General features: G+C 42.0%; 1 protein-coding gene across 1 annotated transcript; it reads right to left on the bottom strand.

The window, feature by feature from the left end:
- On the bottom strand, positions 1–24,271 carry LOC116577371 (myosin-1). The gene is made up of 39 exons (XM_032320455.1): positions 24,173–24,271; positions 22,238–22,476; positions 22,003–22,146; positions 21,724–21,880; positions 20,590–20,617; positions 19,727–19,841; positions 19,550–19,642; positions 19,352–19,415; positions 18,581–18,679; positions 18,387–18,490; positions 18,097–18,235; positions 17,801–17,919; positions 17,561–17,710; positions 17,276–17,446; positions 16,201–16,510; positions 16,034–16,104; positions 14,832–14,919; positions 14,632–14,749; positions 14,206–14,329; positions 13,981–14,117; positions 13,633–13,888; positions 11,198–11,440; positions 10,928–11,104; positions 9,965–10,110; positions 9,795–9,885; positions 9,319–9,708; positions 8,594–8,720; positions 6,873–6,991; positions 6,532–6,728; positions 5,045–5,228; positions 4,605–4,770; positions 4,391–4,515; positions 3,668–3,976; positions 3,378–3,581; positions 2,942–3,067; positions 2,681–2,851; positions 2,310–2,414; positions 2,091–2,186; positions 1–262 (listed from the first exon to the last, which is right to left on the bottom strand). The coding sequence occupies exons 2-39, from the start codon at positions 22,439–22,441 to the stop codon at positions 110–112; spliced, it is 5,820 nt and encodes a 1,939-aa protein (XP_032176346.1). The 5' UTR covers positions 22,442–22,476; positions 24,173–24,271; the 3' UTR covers positions 1–109.
- Between the last annotated feature and the right edge of the window lie 415 nt (positions 24,272–24,686).

Below are 24,686 nucleotides of genomic sequence, written 5' to 3' on the forward strand. Positions count from 1 at the left end.
TTATTTGCGGATAAATTTTTTATCTGCAAAAAAACAATGTAGAAAACAGAGTGACAAAGATGTTCACATTTTGTGCATTTCCTTGGTCACTGTTTAGCATTTCGTTGAATTACTCTTCACTTATGATCTTTGTGTGGACCTCCCGGCTCTTCACCCGCAGCTTGTTGACCTGGGACTCGGCAATGTCAGCCCGTTCTTCAGCCTCCTCCAGCTCGTGCTGGAGCTTGCGGAATTTAGCAAGGTTGACATTGGATTGTTCCTCCTGAGAATGAATGGAGATGCATTTAGGAGGGAAAAGAGTTAAGAATTTCTAGTTTCTTAGGTCAGTTGGTCTCAAATTTCTTTTTACTTAAAAATGCTTCACTCTAGTAAACCTTAAAAAAAAAAAAACTAGACAAAAGCTCTTGAATTTTTTTTTTTTTTTTTTTTTTTTTTTGGTATTAACTCCTCTCATGCTTCTTGAACTCATGGATAGGAAGAAGGGACAGGGGGACAGGTGACATTTGCTATCAACATTCCTAAAAGTTCTCCTTTTTAACATGTAAACATCTTAGAGCTACTACTAAATAGGTCAGGTTTCCAACCTCTTCTCCCCCCTCCCCACCGCCAGAGTTTGGTGAATGAACCAAACCTTCTAAAACACAAAACAAAACCTTCAAAAAAAGCCTATATTATATCAAGCTATTAGCCTTGAATATTAATTATTGCCCCTTGAGTATTTGAGTGTAACTTATTGCCATTTAATGCAATTTAGAAATGAAACAAAATTTGTTTCCCAGAATACTTTTCAATAGTCTCTGATGATGTTCGAACAGATAAGCAGTGAATTTGGGAAGGTCGGTTTGGGTTTAGTCTTTAGTAATTGTTCTTTTTTAAAAGACTCATTGACAACAGTTCAAAATATGGCATTCAAATTCAGAAATTAATAAAACTTAGGATTACTAAATAGTAGAGTGTGAATAAAACCTCAGATCTTCCTGTTACAGATGAGAGAAGTAGGGGTTAGAGACACACATTAAGTCTCTCTCTCTGTCCCCCTTATGCCCTGCTTCCCACCCCAGACCTTAGAGGTCAGCCAAATCATGAAAACCACTAATGAACAGAGGAACTAATTTGTGATGAGTAGGTATATATAACCATTCTTACATATTTAGAAAATTTTGTATTTATTATTTTAAATAAATCATAGGTTGGGGAAATGAGATAAGGTGGAGTGCCAAGAACCCATTGGTCTGAACATGAGCAAGACAGTCTGAGCTCCAGACTTAACTGTTCACTTGTCACCTTCATTTCTGTATATGTTGGCATTTCAAAGAGTGTTTCCATAACAGAATTCCTATTTCTTTCTTGCCCTGTGAATCTGTCCCTCCCTTAGTTCCCCATTGTAGTCTTTGTTGCACCATCCAACTGGTTTCTCAAACTGTGAACTTGATGAAGTACCCCTGATTTCTTTTCTGTTACCTCCCAGGGCAACCAGTTAGGACATCCTATAGTTTCTCCCTCCAGAATGTACCCTGAATCGCTTCCCTCTTCTCTATTTGCTTCACTACTGCCCTCAGGCAAGCCACGAGCCTACCTGAAAAGCTTCCTTGAATGTCATCTTGTACCTACCTATGTTACTAGGCAGTCTATTCTCCACAATGTATCCAGAATATTCTTTTTAAAAAGTATAAACCAGGGCATGACTGAATAATTTAGAACCCTCCTGTGGCTTCCTAGTGTCCCATTGTACTTAGAATGTGATCCAGACTTCTTACCAAGACCTAGAAGACCCTGTGATCCGCCTCCTCTTTTGCTCCTTGACCTGTTCTCTACTGCTCTCTGTGCTTCTTTCTGCTCCTTGAACCAGACTCTTGTCCTCTTAAGAGCAGTGTGTTGCTCTTCTCCTTTCCTGGAAGTGTTCCCTGGCTCATCAAGTGGTTGGTTTCTTCTCGTTCTTCAGAACATTGTTGACCCATTTCCTTTGATCCTTCCTCATTGTATCCTTCCTTCCTCTCCTTTCATTCCCCTAACTAAGCTGGGTTGGCCATACTGAAGTCTGGGGCTGGGTGGAGGGATTGTATGATGACTCCAAGGGGTTCAGAACTCACCGCTTCCTCAGCTTGTCTCTTGTAAGCTTTCACCTTCGCTTGCAGTTTATCCACCAGGTCTTGGAGTCTGAGCACATTCTTGCGGTCTTCCTCAGTCTGAAATAATATTTTGGAGGGTGGGTCTCTTGAAAGTGCAAATACCATGAACATTTTGTTGTACATTAGCTTTTTGAGCCCTTGCAGACTAGGGTGAAAACCTAGACAGGCCATTTTCTTTACCTGGTAAGTGAGTTCCTTCACTCTCCTCTCATGTTTGCGTAGACTCTTGACAGTTTCAACATTCCGCTTCTGTTCACTTTCAACTTCTCCTTCAAGTTCACGGACCTGCAAGAAGATAGGTATTTTAAAAAACATTTACAGTGATTCTTTCACTCAGTGTATTTCTGTTTCTTCAGATGACTTGCAGTGCTTCTTTTACTCTGCTTTATGTGTATTTTGATGCCCTAGTCTAGTTGTACCCTTAAAAGCTCTTGGGCAGGAAGGAACATTTCGATTCATTCTGTATGTCCCAATCATTCAGCAGTATAAGGTACTCAAAATCAAGAACTGGATTGGAATGAGGTGGGAAATATGCTGATCAGAAGACCCACCCTGGCCTCCAGTTTCTGGATCTGCTTCTTCCCGCCCTTCAGGGCCAGCTGTTCAGCCTCGTCCAGACGGTGCTGCAGGTCCTTCACCGTCTGCTCCAGGTTCTTCTTCATGCGCTCCAGGTGGGCACTGGTGTCCTGCTCCTTCTTCAGCTCCTCGGCCATCATGGCTGCCTGATGAGTGGTAAGACAAAACCAGTTGAGAGAGCTGAACGAGCACATCAGGATTCAGATTTGACCACCACCGTGCTGCCCTCTGCTCACATCAGTGATGGCCTTCTTGGCCTTCTCCTCAGCGTTGCGGGCTTCCTGGACAATGTCCTCCATCTCTCCCTGGATCTGGGAAATGTCTGTCTCCAGCTTCTTCTTGGTGTTGATTAAGCTCGTGTTCTGGTTAAAATATCAAATTTAGAAATATTTAGTACATGAGAGAAAAATTAAGATGCCAGATTTTTAATGAACTCACAAACTAGTTAATTAAGTAATTAGTATCCCTCCTTGTTTCATGAATTATCTGAGATGACACTATGTTTTTAATGTGACTGGATGTCACAGTATAGATATTGTTAACCCACAAATATAAGTATTTTAAATTTCATCCCACATGAAACATTATGAATGCATTTTTAGGTAATACCAAGATATGAGCAGGAATTTCATTTTCATTCCTTCGTATTTTTCACTATTGTGTTACACTCACCTGGGTGTGCAGGAGCTGGACACGCTCACTGGCATCCAGGAGCTCCTGTTCTGCCATTTTCCTGCTCCTTTCTGTCTGCTCCAGAGTGGCCCGCAGCTCCTCAATCTCGGCCTGCAGCAGGTTGGCTCTGCGCTCCACCATGGCCAACTGCTCCTTCAGGTCCTCCTGGCCCCGCAGGGCGTCATCCAGGTGGATCTGGGTGTCCTGTGGGATGAACGATCACTGAGACACCTCATTCTTGGGGCTGCGGTCACCCCAGCCACTTGGGGCCATCTTTTGAACGCACTTACTTTGAGGATGCCTTGGGTGTTCCTGTAGTTCCTCAGGGCCTCTGCAGCCATGCGGTTGGCATGGTTCAGCTGGATTTCCATCTCATTGAGGTCTCCCTCCATCTTCTTCTTGAGCCTGATGGCATCATTCCTGCTCCTGATCTCCGCATCCAGGGTGCTCTGCATCGACTCCACAACCCTGATGTGGTTTCTCTTCAGCTGGTCAATTTCCTCATCCTTCTCAGCAATTTTCCTGTCGACCTCAGACTTGACTTGGTTCAACTCCAGCTGGATGCGCAGGATCTTTCCCTCTTCATGTTCAAGAGATGCCTTTAATGACAGCAGGGGGTGACATTAGCAGGGAATGGGAGTTTACAGTATTCTAACAATAGGAATTAGTTCTTGCTCTTGTGCTGTCATAACACATATTTTTCTGTTGTTCTGGAAATTTCTATAATGAGTTGTTGGTTTTATATATTTTTGTCTCCCCAGCTAGATAATGCCCTTGAGGGCAGGGGGCAGGGACCTTAACTTATTCATCTTAGTTTATTTTCAGTGTCTAGCACAGTTCCTGACCTACAGGTGTGTTTTTTGCTTGCATTGTTGATTCTCCATCCTCAAGCAGAGTACACAGAGTCAGAATTACTTTTTTTTCCTCTTAATTCAAGAATTTCACCAATTCTTGCATTCAATGGACTCTAATTCCTCTTGTAATTGTTTTAGAAGGTACAATAAATTTTCTACCTCTGCCTCCTCTAAAGCGGCCTGAAGTTCAGACTTCTCTTGTTCCACTTGTTTCTTTATCTTCTCCAGTTCATGGATACGTTTCCCTCCTTCTGCAATCTGCTCCGTGAGGTCAGAAATCTCCTCTGTTGGTGAATAAAAATATAAAAGTTTATTCAGTGAGGGAAAATATTTTTTCAAATCTTTTGTTACAGAAAAGGTGAAATGTACTCACGTTGTAAATTCTTATTTTCCCGCTTCAAGGTTTCAAGATGGTCTAAAGATTCTTCATAAGCATTCTTAATCTTGAACAACTCTGTGCTAAGGGAGCGGGACTCCTTTTGGGAAGCTTCAAGTTCAGCATGAGTTTCTTCATACTTCTGTTTCCATTCTGCCAGGATCTAGGGGCAAAGAATGGTTCAGAAATTTAATGGATAAAGTTGATGGGATGGGGGCACCATGTATTCTGGCAATTGTCAGAGTTGAGGTGATCTGGGACTGTCAAATCATTATGAGAACAGTAGAAACCATAGGCATTGTTCCCCTCCACTGCCTCCTGTGGAGTAGGAGCTACTGAGAACAGCCCTCACGTGATCCGAGTAATGTACACTGAAAGTAACAGGCTGTCTTCCATCCTGTGTTGAATACTGAGCCAGAGGCTAATATATGAGTTACCTTGTCGAAGTTCCTCTGCTTCTTGTCCAGGGCAGCACAGGCTGCGTTGGTTCTCTCCACATCAATCATGAGGTCCTCCACCTCATTCTGGAGCCGCTGCTTTGTCTTCTCAAGGGAAGCACATTTGGCGTTCACGGCTTCTACGTGCTCCTCGGCATCCTGTAGACGCTGAGCCAGCTTCTTTCTAAAAAGTAAAATAAGGACAAGAGAAGTGAATGGCCATTTGTAGAATTGGATGTTTCAAAGTAGGTACAAAAGAGTGACTTCCACAGCCAGACGCCCAATACTTTGGTTTTCCAACTTGTTTTGTAGGTCCAGTTCTGTGTTAACTCATTCTTACTCTCCTATGAACCAAATACTGAAAACAGTATAAATTTCAACACTGCCGTACTTCATACTCCTGCTTAAAGGCTGTCTGTTATCAGCCCAAGCAATATTTTCCCCATTAAGGTGGCTGGTTTACTTCTCCTCTATAGAATAATAATATCTGCCTTGAATTACTGTTATCTTTGTCTTATCTCCACTGAATTTTCATCTCCAGAGGGTAGAGTGTGTATGTTACTCATCTTTGTTTTCTTGTAGGCTGTCACACATATTAAATGCTCAAATGTTGGGTGAATTGAATTTAAATGAATGAATTTGACCTCAAATCAAATATACTTGATTTTGGCTAATTGTGTTTTAGCTAATTATGTCCCTTATTTTTCTTGGTTTACAGTAATCATTTAATAAAAATAAACTTTTCCAAATCAATATCAATTTTGTTTTGTGAGCTCCACTCAGATGCTCTTCTAAGGCATCCAGCCACCATGATTCCAACTACATAGTTGTACATGGGTAACAGGATAAACAACTAGATCTCTCCTGAAACTTCTGTTGAATGAGTAGGTTTCTTCTTGTCCAGATTTCTCTATTTTTACAGTTCAATCTTGAACTGTTTGATTGCATTGAATATTTGGTCCCTTATGAAATGATGTGTTTCCTTTCTTATTGCAGAACTTGTTTTTTTTTTTTTTTTTTAAGTCTTTAACAATATATGTCTTTGTTCCCCTACCAATAGCCATGTTTTTACATCTCAGAAGGAGGAGCTGTGTTCTGAGGCCCAATTATTTTTTTCCCTTACACGGCTAACACCTTGAACTGATTTTCCCATTAGTGGCTGAGAGGGAGGAAGGGCACAGGGGAGTACAGTTAACACTTACTCTGTCTACAACTTTGTGGATAGAAAGATGTCAAAAGTTCCCCTTTTTAAGAGCAGTCCTTCAGGTTCCTCTTGCCTTGTTTGCTTTCTTTTTTCTGCCTTCTCGCTTAATTTCTTTTCCTTCCTGCCTAGAATGTTTGTCTTGCTTTGGCTTATGATCATGCATGTTTTTTCCTTGGCTTTTCAAATTTGTTTTGGGAGCAATAGACATTTTCCCATACAGTGCTTATGGCAGATATGCTTTGTTAACAGAGATATTTTCATTTCTGCTAAGTCTAAGACATACTTGGCTTCCTCCAGCTCCTCTGTGCGCTGGATGGCATCCGTCTCGTATTTGGTCCTCCACTGGGCCACCTCACTGTTGGCCTTGGACATTGCCCTTTGCAGCTCAGCCTTGCCCTCCTGCTCCTCCTCATACTGTTCCCGCAGCAGGTCACAGTCGTGGCGGGCTGATTGCAGGGCATGGGCCAGAGCACTCTTGGCCTGAGAACATAGAGATCAGAGACCTAATTTGATATCTTTAAAGTGACATTTAGTCCCTAGGCTCCTATAAGCCATCAGGAGACAATCTATAGAAGTAAGAGAAATAAAACCTGAAAAATAAGGGTAGTGACAAGTAGGGCTTACTTTTATCTCTTCTTCAAGCTGCCTTTTCAGTTCCTCGATCTGTTGTGTGAATGCTTGTTTGCCTCTTGAGAGCTGAGAAACTAACGAGTCCTTTTCATCTAGCTGGCGTGAATATTCACCTGTTAAGACCAAGATGGAGAAAACTCAACCTCACTTTGGAAATTAGTTCTGGATTAAAAACTGGAGCAGGGAAAGGGACCTGAGTTTGAAATACATTGGGGAGCATAGATTACAGCAAGCCACCAAGCTCCACTTCAGTTCTGATGAGCAAATCTATGTAAAAATGAGAAGTATGGAAAGCTTGGAGGCTGATTACATACTTAGGAGCAACGCAAGATATTTTGAAAGATATATAAGATTATATATCACAGGGGAGCCTGGGTGGCTCAGTTGGTTAAAAGGCTACCTTCGCCTCGGGTCATGATTCCAGGGTCCTGGGATCCAGCTGCTCCTCAGGCTCTCTGCTCAGCAGGGAGCCTGCTTCTCCCTCTCCGTCTATCTAGCACTCTGCCTACTTATGCTCTCTCTGTCTGTCAAATAAATAAATCTTTAAAAGAAGATTATTTATCACAGTAGAAATTGGTCAAGAAGCATGTAACAAGAGATGTTAATATTTAATAAGAATCACAACTTTCTTTTTTTTCCATGCCACTAAGTTAAAGAAGGAACTTAGAAAAGAGTCTGCAAGGAGGATTTTGATACTTTGAGAATACAGACTTTAAAAAAAAAGATTTTATGTATTTATTTGACACACAGAGAGACAGCAAGAGAGGGAACACAAACAGCGGGAGAGGAAGAGGGAGAAGCAGGCTCTCTGCAGAGCAGGGTGCCTGACATGGGACTCAATCCCAGGACCCTGGGACCATGACCGAAGTCTAAGGAAGATGCTTTAATGACTGAACCACCCAGGTGCCCTGAGAATACAGTTTTTTTTTTTCCATGAAGTCTACTAACTACCTGTATAACAGTAATAAAAGCCTGACTTTGACTTTGTCTAGAAAGAACAATACTTGAATGCATGTGAAAGAGTAAAGTGGTTCTTCAACATTGACCTGCTTATCACTTTAGTAGTCCAGATGACCCATAAAATAATTTCCATCTTATTACCTCTCACTTGGGGAGGTGGAAATTTGGTAAAGTTGGATGATTTGATTAGGGGACAGAGGAAATGCAGAGACTCTCCAATTTGGATAGTCAAAACTCTACAATCATCACTTAAGGCTCTTGGGCTGGGTTGTACTACTGAATTTCTCTGCATGACTGTGCGAGCTAGCAGCATTTGGCCAGACTTCAGGGAGAAGAGAGGAGTAAGCATTCCTGGACAGTCACTTCATCACTGCCATCGCCTGTCATCTTTAATACGTGTATTACATTACACAGACTGTTGAGGGTAATAAAGTAATAAATAACTTGTGTGAGCATTTTGAAAAGTGCAAATAAATACTATGAAGCTACACTTTTAATTTGATAACTTGATTAAAGTCAAATGTGCTTTAAAATGTGTAGAAACAGAAGAGCCTGGATCTCTCTAGTGAAAGTCACGATTACAACAAAAAAGAAAGCAATGAATGACAGTGGTCAGTGATTTGTTCATAGTGGTGGGGACAGGTGTCTCCCAGGAGGGTAATATGTGATCTCAATAAGTCAGTGCAGAGTTTTCCAGCGAATTAAGCATCCAAAGGAAATTTGTCATTCAAGGTCAACACTGATAAATGGCCCACCTGATTCCGTCTGCAGACGCGCTCTCTGAGCCGTCAGGTCGTTGATCAGCCGCTGCTGTTCCTCTTCCTTGGTCTTAAGTTCACTCACCTGGTCTTCTAGAGTGCGACACATCTTTTCAAGGTTCCCCTGCATTCAGAAGGTGGTAGAAAGCTTCTCAAGCAAGCATTTGGACCACAGGAATTTTTCATAATTTGAGCACTCCACAGGGGCTGTGGGCCCTGTGATAATACACTATCTTTACAAACACACACTACAGAGGCCTAAGATTATTAAGGAAAGAGTAACAAGTGATATAGTCCAAACATGCCACCAGTGAACTGCTTTGTGAATTCAAGTCTGTACTCAACTGGCTTTGTCTCTGATGGGAGAATAATGATACTTGATTTAATTCTGGGCAATTTTTTTGAGGAGCAATTTATTTGTGCTTAAGGGGAAAAACAGAAACCTTATCAAGGTGAGGTGTTTTTAAAATCCCAGAATGTATAGTCCAATGGTATTTTTTTATTTGGAAGAGCTTAACTTCCCACCCTACTGTTCTTTGGGTGTGGCTGTTCTCACAACAAAGATTGAACACTTGGCCTATCACACCCAAGTGCCCTTGCTCCCGCCTGTCTCCTGCTTGCACTGTCTGTATGTAGTCTCCTGCCAGTTACTAAGGATTCCTGAGCCTCTCACTCACCCCTGTCTCATAGAAATCTCTTTAAGACTTAAACCATGATTGCACCTTGGCTTTGGAGACAGTCTCCATGTTACTGGCGAGGTCATCAATCTCCATCTTCATCTCGCTCTTCTCCTTCTCCAGCTTCTGCTTGACCCTCTGCAGATTGTCTATCTGCTCCCCGAGCTCAGCCACACTGTCGGCGTGCTTCTTCCTCAGGGTGGCCGCCGTGGCTTCGTGCTGCAGGGTGGCCTCCTCCAGGTCCCTGCGCATCTTCTGGAACTCGGCCTCGCGCTTCTTGTTCATCTCGATCTGGGCGGAAGTGGCCCCGCCGGCTTCCTCCAGGCGCTCGCTGATCTCTTCCAGTTCCCGGGAGAGGTCAGAGCGTTGCTTCTCTGCTTTGGCTCGGGAGGCCCGCTCTGCCTCGATTTCCTCCTCCAGCTCCTCGATGCGGGCCTAGGGGTGACACATCAACGTGAATGCCAACTCATGACAGTTTTGATTCCTGGAATGCACAAAAGATATGGGCGGGTCTGACTCACCTGTAACTCCTTGATCTTCTTCTGTAGCTGCATCCCAAGGGCCTGCTCATCTTCAATCTTGCTTTGCAGATTGCTCATTTCAAACTCTTTCCTGTTGGAGGAGCATTTTATGTCAGTCACAGATATAATAATAGTAATTTCCCATTGAAAGTTTTGTCCTCATTGCTTACTTTTTGAGTTTCTCATCGAGTTGCTGCTTATCATTTTCGACATCCATTGTGGATTCTTGAGCCAATTTTAGGTCTCCCTCTAGTTTCCTCTTTGCTCTTTCTAGATCCATTCGGATTTTCTTTTCTTGTTCCAAGGATCCTTCAAGCTAAAAGTTAATAATGCATGAATACAGTTCCTGGAATGTTACCACCTTTCATCGAGGGTTGGCCTTGTAAACATTTGACTCCTGTCTAACCCACAGCTTATTTTTTATTTTTCTATTCATAAGACTAATTTGTTCCATCCATTCCATTCCCTTTGCTGAAGAGTCATCACTTAGAAGGTGAACCATACCTCATCACCATATGATTACAGTAAAATGCTAGGGAAATGCCATCCCTTCGGAATCCCCCCACTGGAAACCACTGTTATTAGTGTTTCACCATACCTGTAGACACTGCAGCAATGTTTCTAAACCATGACTTCTTCCAGGCCCTCCCTTACTCACATATTTACAGTGGGTTCTCTACTCGCTATAAGATCACATTTAACCCTCAGTGCATCTTGCTCATTCCTTATTTGGAATCCCCTTCCTCACTGTGAGAGAAAACCTTCCAGATATTTACTACTACTTTGCTCTTGCTCTGCTTGCCCCTTAGAGTACTGTCTCTGTTTCTTTCTGGCCATTTGCTTTTTGATCCCAACCAAAACCCATTTTGTTTGTACAGCTTTTCCTGATAAACAGAATAACCTTCCTTTCCCCTATTTCTTTTTACCCATACTGTCTGTTACCTACAACGTTCTTTATTGATTTTTTTGACTCCATGGGTGTCCATCTTAGACCTTGAATCAGGGATAATGTTCTACGCTACTTATTCATTGGAAGCTCTTGAAAAGTACCCATTATATCATTAGAATGTAAACTCAGGCTGATTTTATTACTAAATAAAAATAATTATTTTTTTACATGATGTTAGGCTTACATCATCTACTTGTTGTTCAAGCTTGATTTTAGCCTTGGTCAGGGTGTTGACTTTGTCCTCTTCTGCCTGCAGGTCATCCAGGGTCTGCTGGTGGGCCTCTTGGAGGGCCTTCTTCTCCTTGGTCAGCTTCGCGATGGTTTCGTCCAGACCTGCCATCTCTTCCGTGAGGTTTTTCACCTTAAAAAATTAAAAAAAGAAATGCTAGCTGTGCTAAAGCATGTTAGTAGGGTGGCAGAACATCTGTATAGTAGAACAGAATACAACTCATACCTTGTTCTCTGTGGCGTGCTTCTCCTTTTCAACCTTGGCCAGGGTCAGCTCAAGGTCGTCAATGTCTTTCTTGAGCTCTGAACACTCATCCTCCAGTTTCCTCTTCTTGGCCGTCAGCTCGGCGTTGATCTCCTCCTCATCCTCTGCTCTCTCAGTCACCTCCTTGATCTTGGCCTCCAGCTGGATTTTGGTTTTGATCAGCTGGTCACATCTTTCCTCTGCATCAGCCAAGCTATCTGCTTCCTGAAAAGGGATAATAGACACTTTTAGATTTTAGTTCTCTGGACATTTTCGGTTTTTTTAATATTTTGAAGCCAAATAAGTAAATTGTGTTTTAAACCCTTGAGTTAATTTTTATAAGCTTTCCATCATCTAGAAGATATTTATTGAGCACTTATTATGGCACTGCAGATTTTTTAAAAAAAGAATTTAAGTCAGGGCTCCTGGTGAAATTAGGATACACTTCTATTTGCTAATGATGAGGTTCAGGACATTCTGTCCCTAAATATGGCATCTTGGCATATTGCATGCCATAAACTGAAGGCATTTGAGAAAATGGCTAAGGTAGGAAGCCCATTCTGACCTCCTCCCCTCATCCTTCTTCCCTGAAACATGTGAAAAGTACCTTCCTGTACTAGGAGGAAACAAGACATTCTTATCACCAGAGATGGGAACTGGGGGCCAAGAAGGCTGCATAAACAATCTTTGTTAAACTAACATTTATCTTCTTTAGTTACTTCTTCACCATTTACTATCCTGAGCTCAAACCCCTTTGTCTTGTCAGTTCTTTACAAATCTATCATTTGTCTAAAGGATATACAAGCTTCCTGCTCTGCTTACTTCTTTGGGTCTTTAGTCTCTTGTAAAGACTTACATATACGTGTAAAAATCAACATATATACATGCTTCTCTCCTGTTGATTGGTTTTTAATATTCAAACCCACCCAGGGACCTTATTAAGAGGGTCCAGGAAAACTTTTTCCTCCCCTGCATGATGTCACCTACATTTAATGTGTTGGTATATAATTTCAGATTAGTCACCTTTCTTTATTTAATATTTATTTCCAGAAAGCTTAGTGTATGAAAACAAAATGATTGGGTATCCAGTGGATTGCCCAGAGGGAGGGGTAAGACCAAGAAAGTGTCTTAAAGGGAAGATGTCCTACAGAGTAACTGGGAATTACAGGGAACACATGGAAGAAATAAGGGGAGCTGAATATGTTCAAAGGTGGTGCATAGAGAAGTAGCGAGCATGTTTCTCATGAGAAGGAATAAGGGTTGGAATAGAAACTCTGTAGGAGCAGGACTATGTCTCCTTCAAGTTGTATTCCTAGCAGTTGGAATGTCCTCATGTATTTATTAAATGTGGAGAGTTGAGAGAATGGTTCTGAAAAGTGGTCATACTATTCTCAAAAGAGAGGAGTATGCACAGACCAAACTTAGATATGCCCTATGGTGGCTAACCGTAGATATGACCTAAACTTAGATATGCCCTACGGTAGCTAACTGGTTCTCCAAGGTGTGATGAACCTTTCTCCTCAATTTAGAAAACCCTATTGTACATGAACTATAGGGAAAGACACAATGCCAACCTAGGTATGTACAGATAGTTCATTTTTCTTTAAATTTTCCAGTTGAGTGTTCCAAGTGTAAATACCCAACTGGACCAGTGTCAATTTGCTTCTGAACTCAGAGGACTACCGGGTCACTCTCAGGGCTTAGGTTGTGTCTTAGTAGCAAACTGAAAGTCTCTTTTCAAATGACTTTTTGAAGAGTCAAAAAGTCATCTGAATCACAAAAGTGGGTTAGACAGTTGTGTTTGATCAAATATGTCTTCCCAGTCTTCTGGATGTTTATTGGGACATTGGAACAAGAATATCAAACCATATCAACCCATATGAGAGTATCTCACGCTTTGCCTAAAAACTGACACACTCTGTAGAAAGTATTGCCATTATCCTTGCAATGACTATTATTTCAGGTACTGGAGAGTTTCTAAAGACAGAGTTGAGAAGTTGGTTTCATATTGGTTTGTCAGTTGGTTTCATATTGGTTTCAAGTTGATCCATTTCCATCACAGTGTCTCCTCCCTCCCCACTGTAAATATTGTTTTTCTTTTCCCTGGTCTTATGTGCTTTTTTCAGTATAGGGAGAGTCTAATGGAGCAAAGGTCACCTCACTTTTTGCTCAAATTTTGCTAGGAAAAACATTAGGGGGAAAAGGGAAGTGCTTTTGTTTTTTCCTTTTCGACAGCAAGAGATCCTACCACAATGCCTGGTAGTAATGTTCTGTCTGGGATTGTGTAGAACTTCTAAGGAGTTGTGAATTTGGAAAGATTGATAGTCCCTTAGTGAGGTGGAATCTAAACCTTTCTTCAGCAACTGCTGAGCCAAAACGTTAGCATCTGATTGCAAGAAATGGGCTCTGATACTCACAGCTTGGACCTGGAGCTGCAGGTCGTTTTTCTCTTGCATGAGAGCAACCATTTTCTCCTCCAGCTCTTTCCTTTTGGCCTCAGCCTTTGCAAGGTTTTCCTTGGTCTTCTCAAACTCTTCCTTCATGTTGGCCATCTCCTTTTCTGTTTCTGCGCTCTTGAGGAGCGGCTTGATCTTGAAATACAGCTTCATCCAGGGCCAGTGCTTGACGTTCATGAAAGCACGGACATTGTACTGGATGCAGAAGATGGATTCTCTGTGATAGGAGCAGAAGTGGTCAAAGTCAGGTTCCAACAGGAAGTAGAGTTAGAAGGGTCAAGGGTACTTGTAGAGTATCTCTGTTAATACCTTCTCTCCACCATCTTCTGGTACTCCACTCTTGCCAAGTACCCTCTGCACCTGGCCTGGGTTCTAGTAATCAGCTGGGCCAGCTTCTCATCTCGCATCTCCTCTAGGAGTCCCAGAAGACCAGCTTTGAAAAAGACCTATGCATGGGAGGAGTTGCAGATCAAACACTATACAGAAACTTCACAGGGACAAGAATAGCATCAGATAGGCTTTTGAGACCATTACCTTGGTGTGACCAAATTTATATTGGGTGTGGTCAATGTCAATGGACCCAAGAAGCTTCTCAGAAGCTTTCTTGCTGTCAATGAACTGTCCTTCGGGGATAGCACTTGCATTTAATACCTTGTATCTGTTTAGGCCAAGAAAACAAATGATAGAGCTATTGTCACCAACAAGACAACATCTTGCCTTACTATAGAAATGATGTAGACTCTGGATAGTCCAGCAAACATAAATAAATAAAGAAATCATATCCATGTCTTCATTCTCTGTGTATCAGAGGGTGTCAAATTTTGGCCTGTCAATACAGTGCCTGCCAAATGTGTTTCTCTTTTCTTCAATTATAATAGAAAGTATAAAGGATTTTTCCATTGAAACAATTAAAATAAACAAAAGAACCTCTTCAGATAATTTGCAGTGAGAGAGTCTGACCTCTGTTTGAAGTCTGCGTAAAGGATCCTGCTTGGGAACCCCTTCCTGCAGATGCGGATCCCTTCCAGCACCCCGTTACACCGCAGCTGGTGCAGGACAAGTTCATGCTCCATGGCCCCTAAGAGGAAGAGCACACATGCGTCATTTCATGGTCTAAGGCAAGCATCCTGGAGTTTGTTCAGGCAACAGGTAGGTCTTACCTGGAGTCTTGGTTTCATTGGGGATGATGCAGCGTACAAAGTGGGGGTGAGTGCTCCTCAGATTGGTCATCAGCTTATTCAAATTCTCCTGTGGAATTTATGAATATTTGATTTTAAAAAGCACTGTTTCTGTATATTCATATTCACAGACATAATCATTGTGACATCTGTGATATTGGCTCAGCTCTAATAGTATCTAGTTATAGGATCCAATAATATCTAATTCAAACACTATCTGAATGTGTCCAGATTTGAAAATGAGGAGTTGGAATTTCCACATTCTCAAAATGTCCTTCTTTTTCCTGTTTTCGTGCATGATAAACATACTTTTCTGTTAGTCATTGAAGCGGTCACTGCTGCTGAATTTCCTAGTGTGTGTTGTAGCTTGAGTATGATATTCTAAATGTAGGGAAACATTCTACCCAGACTCTCCGGTCTAGCTGTATGATTGAGCTTTACAAATAATTCAGTGTCTTCTTCCAAATCTCTAATTTCTTTCTTTACCCTATTTTCAATTGTATCTGCTTCTCTATCACATTCTTACTCCTTATTCTAATTATAGAGCTATATCCTCTGGCTCATTCCACAGAAAGTGGCCTTTTAGTGCCTCACTCTGGGAATTGGCAGAACACCAACAGCCATGTTACCAGGTATGAGAAGAAGTCTTCCAACTTGTGGAAATCCTGGTTTTTCAGAATAACTAAAGCTTTTGTTATTACAGATGGGATTGTCCTAAGAAAGGTAAATTTTCCTTTAAGAGCTATTTCTTATTGCATCTGGTTTTTTAATTCCTTTGTTTAGAATCAGTCTCCAATTCCCAGCAGGGATCTTCTGTCATCAGCTTTCAAAGTCCACTCACTTCAGTTCTGAGCCAGTATACACCTAGGCACGTACATCATTTGGAGGCTCTCACAGTCTCTAGCAAGTCTCATGTTTTGCCTAGTCCTATCCTAGCAGAACCTTTTAAATGTCAATGACCTTATTTCCTGCCCCCCCAATTTAATTTTACCATCTGATACTCACTCGTGCAATTTACTCTCATCCCTCTTGACACCTTGTCTCCTGTATACTGATCTGTCTCTTCCAAACTCCTCTACCACCACCCACTGACTTGTCTCTAGAGTCATGTCCGGTTCTGGAATCCTTGCAAGATTATGTCCCTTTCCCTGAATCTAATAAGACATAGCAAAGACATTTCATACCCTGAAGAGAGCAGACACAGTCTGGAAAGAAGAACCCTTCTTCTTGCCACCTTTCTTGCCACCGCCAGACTCTAAGGTGGTTAGAGAGAGCACAAGCAATCATTGCACAGGCTTCCTTAGTGTGTGTTTGACACATTAAATAAAGGATGACTTCTGTTGGAATTTACCTGCTTCAGCAGCTGCTGCCCCAGAGAAGAGGAAAGCCAGAGTCTTCAATGCAGACTTCTGGTACAGCCCGACCACGGTCTCATTCAGGGGGTCCTTGTTCTTGTCCAGCCAGCCGGCAATGTTGTAGTCCACAGTGCCAGCGTAGTGGACCAGAGAGAAGTGGGCCTCAACCTTGCCTTTGGCAGGCTTGGGCTTCTGGAAGTTGTTGGACTTCCCCAGGTGCTGCTCATAGAGCTTGTTCTTGAAGGAGGTATCTGTGGCCTTGGGGAACATGCACTCCTCTTCCAGGATGGAGAAGATGCCCATGGGCTGAAAAGATGAAAAGAAACAAATGCCTTTCAATTTTGTCTGCTTGTAGAAATAATATGTGACATCTTAATCCTATTTGAGTAAATTCATCCTTTAATTTCTTACAATTAATGGAAACTCATCCCTTGGTTCATAAGTCGTTACATTTGCAAATATTTATTGAGTGCCTATTGAGATCCAAGTTCTGTGTTGGGCTCTGGGATGTGATGGTGAGGGAGAGGAGCAAACGCCATACTCTCCTGGAGTTTATGTCTTGCCCCACGGCTCCACAGCTGCATTTCTCCCAAGTTTGACTTGCAAACTAGTTGGATCAGAAACCCTTGGTGAAAATGCATATTCTAAGGATCCATCCGACACTTCCCGAAGAGTTTTCCCAGGGGTGAGATTAGGGAATTCTGCAGTTTTATTAAGCACTTGTGATGAGTCTCAAACTGAATTTTGAGAGCCTCTGCTTTAAGTATTAGAAATACACATTTCAGTTGCCAGTAAAAATGAATCTAAGAATGACAAAGGGAAAATGAGTGAAAAATACTCTTTATAGTATGCTTTTTTAGGGAAAGGTGGTTTTAAATATAAGGTCTTGCATTGCCAACTATTGGGAAATGGCGATTTCTGGTTGCTAGAGAAAATATTCACTTTCCTTTTACCAGAATATCTCCCTCAGAATTAGCAAAAGAAGGACTTTTCCTGATTTTATTTATGAGTTGAAGTCTTCTAAGATTTTTCTCAGTGGTATAATCCGTGACCTGAAAAAAGGAAGCGAACCTTCTCAATAAGCTCAATGCAGGCAGCCAGGTCCATCCCGAAGTCGATGAACTCCCACTCAATGCCCTCCTTCTTGTACTCCTCCTGCTCCAGCACGAACATGTGGTGGTTGAAGAACTGCTGCAGCTTCTCGTTGGTGAAGTTGATGCACAGCTGCTCCAGGCTGTTGAACTAGGTGTTACAAAGAGCAAGAGTTGGAGTGAGTCTGGAAAATCCAGTGGGGACTCTGCAAAGAAGACACAAAATGGAAGGGCCTTACAAAGGCCATTTATTCAAACAACTCACGTCAAAGATCTCAAAGCCGGCGATGTCCAAGACCCCGATGAAGTACTGCCTGGGCTGCTTGGTGTCCAGCTGCTGGTTGATGCGGGTGACCATCCACAGGAACATCTTCTCGTAGACGGCCTTGGCCAGAGCGCCCACGGAGTTGTACACCTTTGTGGACAGGGTAGTGATTGTTGGCGCCAGTGAAGACATGCTGTGAAGGCCTGGGATGGGTATCATTCATTGAGGTCACAGACTCACCTGCTGCACAGTCTGGCCTTTGGTGACGTACTCGTTGCCGACCTTGACCCTGGGGTAGCAGAGGGCTTTGAGCAGGTCAGCAGAGTTCAGGCCCTGGAGATAGGCCGCCTTGTCAGCAACTGCAGAGACAAAATTCAGGCACCCTGTGTGACCTACTGTGGGTCCCACAGTTCATGGGGACAGAGTGATGAGTGAACCATTCTATAGAAAATCTGTATGGGGGTGAATATGCATACGTTCATCAGAAACTCAACTATAAAGAAGACATGAATTTGGAATGATCTTGTCTGTATTACCTTCGGTGCCATCTGGCTCAGCCTGCTCCTCACGCTGCTTCTGCTTGAACTTCATGTTCCCATAATGCATCACAGCACCTGTGAGCTTGTAGATGGAGACTCTTTCATCAGAGGTGAAGCCCAGGATGTCAATAGCACTCTGCCAGGAAAGATGAGAGGACAAAAGTTAGGGCAGAAGACACTAATTTATTCAGGAGAATTTATAACTTATCCTTAACCACACCTATAGAGGAGTGTTATTGCCATTTCATACATAATGGATTAAAAAAAAAACTATATATGTGACTTACATCTGTGGCCATCAGCTCTTCCTGGTCATCAATGCTGGGCACTGTGATCTCCCCTTGACTGACGAAGGCATAGTCATATGGGTTGGTGGTAATCAGGAGCATTTCTGGGTACATAGAATTCAGGGTATGTTTTCCATCAGGAGTTGTTAATAAAGTGATTAACTTCTACCTTATAAATTTAAGCTCCTTCTTACCAATTAGGTCTGGCTTCTTGTTAGACATGATTTGATAGAAAATGTGGTAGCTTCTTTCCGCCTTCAGCTGGAAAGTAACTCTAGACTTCTCCAGAAGATCTGCAATGAAAAGTAGACACTGGTCAGGAGGAAAAATTGCAAAGTTCCTGAAGTGATTTTGGAATTTGGGATAATTAACTAAAAAATCTCCCTGGCCTGTTGTGATTTCAGCTGAGTGTTGTGCCTCTACAACATAGGCTACATATTGTGCCTCTATAAACGCCATCACAGGTGCTCTTACCACCTCCAGAAAGAGACTAAAGCATGCCTGGCCCAAGACATAGACATTTCTCATGCAGAAGATCATTGACATTCAGGATATAATTGATTCTGGAGAACCCCTCCCTCCTCAGGGTCTTTTCTCACTTTATAATAGAGGAACCACTGAGAGCAACATTTATCAAGCCTCAGGCTAGGAAGAAATCACCCATTCTCAACTTGAAGGCAACTCATTTACCCTAGTGTTAGTGTTTTCTAAGAGAAAATTGAAATCTGTTCTGGGGCTGGAATATCTCAGACAAGCCCCATGGCTCCTGGCAGTTCTTATAGAGTCATTAGTTCATGACTGGGATAAAGCACACTGTGGGCTATGGATAGGAGGGCATTAACTATGGGCATGTTTGGCAGCAGACTGGTGTTTCATAGGCCCTGGGATAAGCAGGAGCTGCAAAATGTTCCTCCAGACCATCATTTGTCATTCGTGGATTCTGTTTAGGAGGTCCTGTTACTCACATGTTTCAATATCAGCAGAAGCCAGTTTTCCCGTGGTACCAAAGTGGATCCTGATGAATTTACCCTTGCAAATAAAAATGATGATGTTACATACAAAACTTGAAGCACTCAAGAAAAATGAGATGGAAATGATAATTCAAACATTCTTTCTCTGGCATGGAAGGGCTGAGAAGATTCCTCTTTGACCAGGAGACTTACAAAGCGAGAGGAGTTGTCATTCCTCACAGTCTTGGCATTGCCAAAGGCCTCCAGTAGGGGGTTGGCGCTGATGATTTGATCTTCAAGGGTCCCCTGCAAAGGCAAGAGCAGTCCTTACCTCCCGGGCTCCAGACTTCCTGAGAGCCCTGAGAGTCTGGAGTCTGATCCCAGACCCACCTGCATTTTGCCAGAGGTAGGTTCCTCCTTCTTCTTCTCCCCAGTGACTGCAATTGTTGCAAAGTACTGGATGACACGCTTGGTGTTCACAGTCTTCCCTGCACCAGATTCTCCGCTGTCAAACAGAGACCAAACGTACGTGAGGAATTAAGCTGTGTGACAAATGAAAGACCCTCCATCATCAGCATTTACTACCTTATGCACCCATTTTTATGTCTTTGTCAGTTTCTCCCCACTCTTCTCTTCAGCCTACTATAGCTCATATTATTTCTGTTGCTTTGCACTGACAAAAAGTAGGGGAATTCATTCATTAATCACCTAACACATATTTCTTGAAAATGTGCCAGTCTTGTTTGTAGGTGCTGTGACCTGGGCTGGGGGTCCAAGAGGCAGCCACCCAACGGCTATGTGGAAAATGAAAACATAAAAAACAACAAATGTAGTTCCTCAGTTTCCTTAGACTAAAGACATGGCTCAAGTGAAGTCTTTGAAGGACTAGATGTTTCTCAAGTAGGCCTTAAATAGTGGGCCACTGGGAATAATCCCAAATGGCTCAGTGTTTAGATGGCTATATGTTATTCACTGCCGTGTACCAGGTCCTGGCCATGCACAGAGAAAGGATTTATAACCCCTACTCTTAAGAAAGTTCTGGCAGCTTTTAAAACTGGACTAGCATATGACAAAGTTTAGGCGATTGTTATTTTACATTCTGATGCAGTCTAAACCCTACGACACGGCACAAACTGTATCCTGTTCCAGGCTGAACAGCATTGCTTCAGCACGAGCACTAACTAATTCGTTTTAGTTTGGCATTCTCCCCATGCGAATAAAATACCAATATATCCCAGAAGAGTAATACATACGTGATTAAGATGGACTGATTCTCCCGATCTAGGAGAAAGACAGTGTACAATCAGCATCATACCAGTTAAGCGAACAGAACTTTCTATAGGGAAACACTTGGGGCATTGACTATAAATACTGTGTCATTTTGAATGGAGTTTAAAAATTTATTACTGTAAAGTTATATATATTATTCTTAAACATTTTAAGTTGAAGAGAAACATAAAATGTTGTTATATCTGAAATTCCTTAAGCCCTCATAGTTAAGTGTGTCCTTCCGGTTTAAAAGAATGAGCAGTACTTTCCAAAGCCAGACATACTCTGTAGTTGTCTGCTGTGGATTTCAGAAGCATACTCTCTGCTGATTCATGCATAAAGGAGTGAAAAATGCAGAATACATGAAGGATTTGGATGGTAGTTTAATAGGTTTAAATAGTGCTCATCAAGCCAAAGTTGAGATTTGGTTTCTAAATGAGTCAGTTGGCCTCACAGAGTGGGGGTGAAAAGAGAACGTATCATAGGCCGTAACCCAAACTCTGATCAGTCCTGTCAAAAGTGTGCTATCAGGGCAAAGAAAGATCAGGTGAGGAGAATGCCCCAGTCAGAACAAAAACGCTTTTAAGGGGGCAGAAAACAACTTATGTTTCTGTGCATGTTCAAACACCATCTTCATTCAATTCATTCATTCATTCATTCATTCATTCATTCATTCAAGAGGCTATCTTCTGTGGGATGGTCTCTGATGATGTTAGAGGTGACAGTACTCCTGAAAGCATCAGAGTGGTAGTCAACAAGGAACTTGAGCACAGAAGGATTTTTCATTTCCATTCAGACAATATGATTCCGTAGTTACTTAATCTTAACTATTGTTACTTAAATCTATACCATAAATTATGTATTTCTGCGGAGAATACAAACAAGTTAAGTTTCAAAGGATAGAAGCAGAGGCGTGGCCTGGTAAAGTCAAAGAGGTGGGGTCTAGAGAGCTCGGTTTTAGCTCCAGCTCTGACAGCATGTACCTCTCTGTGCTTCAGTTAACTCTTCTGTACAACCAGGGGCTTAGATTAGATTATCTCTGAAGATCTGTTTAGCTTTAACACTGTGTGACTCTAGGTGGTTAAGTAATTTGTATGAGAAACACTTGAGCCACTGACCCGTCAGCATGAACTGGTAGGCATTGTCCGAGATGGAGAAGATGTGGGGCGGGGCCTCCTGGCGCTTCTTGCCTCTGTAGGCGGTCACCACCTCTGCATTGTACACCGGCAGCCACTTGTAGGGGTTCACGGTGACGCAGAAGAGGCCTGAGTAAGTCTACACCAAAAATGAGGAAAAAAAAAAAGGAGTATAATCATCTCATAGGGACCTTAATAATCTACTATTTTTCAAAACTGTTAACCAGCTGTCTGAGCAGAAGGCCATGAGAATGAACTCACGTAGATCATCCAGGCTGCGTAACGCTCTTTGAGGTTGTACAGCACAGCGGGCTCGTGCAGGTGGGTCATCATGGCCATGTCCTCGATCTTGTCGTACTTGGGAGGGTTCATGGGGTAGACTTGATCATCTTTCACTGTCACAGTCTGGCAAGCGGGGAAGATAACAGCTCAGGTGAGTCGAGAGACCAAACACAAGAACTGACAGAACGGGGCCAGCTCCAGGGGCTCCACTCACCGCTCCACCTTCGGTCTTCACCGTCACTTTCCCTCCTTCTCTGCTCTGGACGGTCCCTTTCACAAAGGATTCCTTGGGATCCACCACAAAGACAGACGTCTTGGCATCAAAGGGCCTATTCTGGGCCTCAATGCGCTCCTTTTCAGACTTCCGGAGGTACGGAGCCGCCTCCCCGAAAATGGCCATTTCCTGGTCTGAACTCATGGCTGCTGAACTCAGCCCAGTCGCGAAGACCCTGCCTGGGAGGGAAAGAAAAGATATTCTGGAAATTCAGATATTTGATGTCACATTTAGAAAAGGAAAACATTTTTGAATCACTGAGGAACCGAGCACTTTAGCTTCGTGTGGAGTATGACCTCTCTGGCTTGGCTGGAGATGAAATGTCAGCGTTCATGTTCTGTGCCAAAGCTGATAGGTAATCGAGCATTTGCAAAGAGACTGTGGTTTCTGGCTCATCTGCCATATGATATTTTAGCTGCATTCTCTGTTGTATATGGTATGCATGTTAATTTCTATATGCGCGCTGTGATTAGCTTATACAGAGCACAAAGCGAGGATGATGGCAGGTGTCCTCCGGCTCTTATCATTGAGAGCTCTTATCTTCCAGATGGATTATAAGCACCCTGTAGGTGGGGAGCACCTCTCTTTCAAGGCATCCTTCGTGCCTCTTAGGATACATGCTGAATACAGGGAAGGGCTCAAAGCTGGCTTTGTGAATTAAAAATACAATAGGTTTATGTTGTGAAAATTCCGGGAACTATTTGTATGTAGTGAAAATCTTTTCATTATAGATTTGGATTCATTATAGATTTACAAAGGCTACCTGATCAAAGAAAGCAGAACTGTAGGGAGCTTTGCTTTACATTGTTTTGTTAAAAACAAAACAAAACAAAAACTCTGGGGTGCCTGGGTGGCTCGGTGAGTTAAGCCTCTGCCTTCAGCTCAGGTCATGATCTCAGGGTCCTGGGATCGAGGCCCACATTGGGCTCTTTGCAAGGTCCCCCTCTTTCTCTGCCTTCCTCTCTGCTTACTTGTGATCTATCAAATAAATAAAATCTTTAAAAAAATAAATTCTATTTTACATCAGTTTCTCTTGTTTCCACACTTCTGGCAAATTTGGCTTTTTCAGTTGTCCTTAATATTTTTAAAAGCCTTATAAAATATTATTATGTTTTCCTTATTACTTAGATTCTCATAAAAATTTCACAAAACTTTCTTTTCAGGATCCTTCCATCTCTTGCCACTTTAATATTCATTAATCCTGTCAATAATAATCAGAGGTAATTTGTTTTATAATAATAAAGATATTCTTTCCAGAAAAACTCAAAGCATTTGTGTAAACTTTTCTACATTTTCCCAAACTGTGGTGATTTGGATAACACAAAAATGCTTTGTGTTGCTAAAAATGCTCATAATCATTTTTCAGAGCATTTAAATTTTTTTTCCCATTTTATAGACTGTGAAACAACATGAGGATTGAAGCTACTTTTTCAAGGTGCAGGGACTCAATTCATCCAGACAGCATCTCAAGTTTTGTTTTTGTTTTTTGGTTTTTGTTTTTTTTTTGTTTTTGTTTTTGTTTTTACAGCATATGGTGCTGAGGAAAATCTATAATATAGGAAATTTATATTTTCTCTATAACTAACACCAAAATGTATTGCATGTCATAAGTTATTTAAAAGACAGACTACAATGCTAAAAATAGAAAAAAATGTATATAAAATTCAAAATTCTAAGAAAGCATTTTCAGGTATTGCAGAGGATATAACTTAATGAGAACAAGTTTCTAAAATCCCTCTCAGAATTCTTCAAGGGAAACATGATCAACCATGAAATGAAAATGCTTTCATTTTATAGCCCCCTGAGCACTCTCCAACCACTGTGGAAGATTTCTTGCACCCTGTGAAGAACGAGGGAAAAAAATCAGTACCTTACCTTAGAAATGCAACCTGGAAGTGGGTCAGAACTGTAAGAAAAAGAGCAAATTTCTTCTGGTTAGACTCTAACCATTCCCAAGAATAGCGCAGTTCTTAATGTGAGAATCAGGAAATGACTGGGAACACTCAAACAGCTAATTAAAATTGCTACAGAGTAAGTTGGAGCCTGTCTGGAAGGGCTGCCAGTTGTGGTGGGGGCCAGGACGTGGGGCAGGGCTTTGGGCTGCCAGAGAGCGCTTGCCGTCCTCAGACAGACCCTGTCCTCACACACACTCACCTTGAAGCTTTATGAGGAAAGACAAGTCCTGCCCATTCCAAGGGTCCTTTTATAGGGTCAAATATGGAAAACACGTAGCCTCCTCCTCTTTCTTAAAACGTATTTGGCAAAACATGTTTTTGGCAATGAAGGTCTCCAAGCATAATTCCCCTCATATTAAAGATGTTTGGATATAATTAGAAGTATTTCCTCTCACATTTGGTTAAGTATATGAATCAATCTCCTATAAATAATT

The sequence above is a fragment of the Mustela erminea genome, chromosome 18 (assembly GCF_009829155.1).
Source record: "Mustela erminea isolate mMusErm1 chromosome 18, mMusErm1.Pri, whole genome shotgun sequence".
NCBI lineage: Eukaryota > Metazoa > Chordata > Mammalia > Carnivora > Mustelidae > Mustela > Mustela erminea.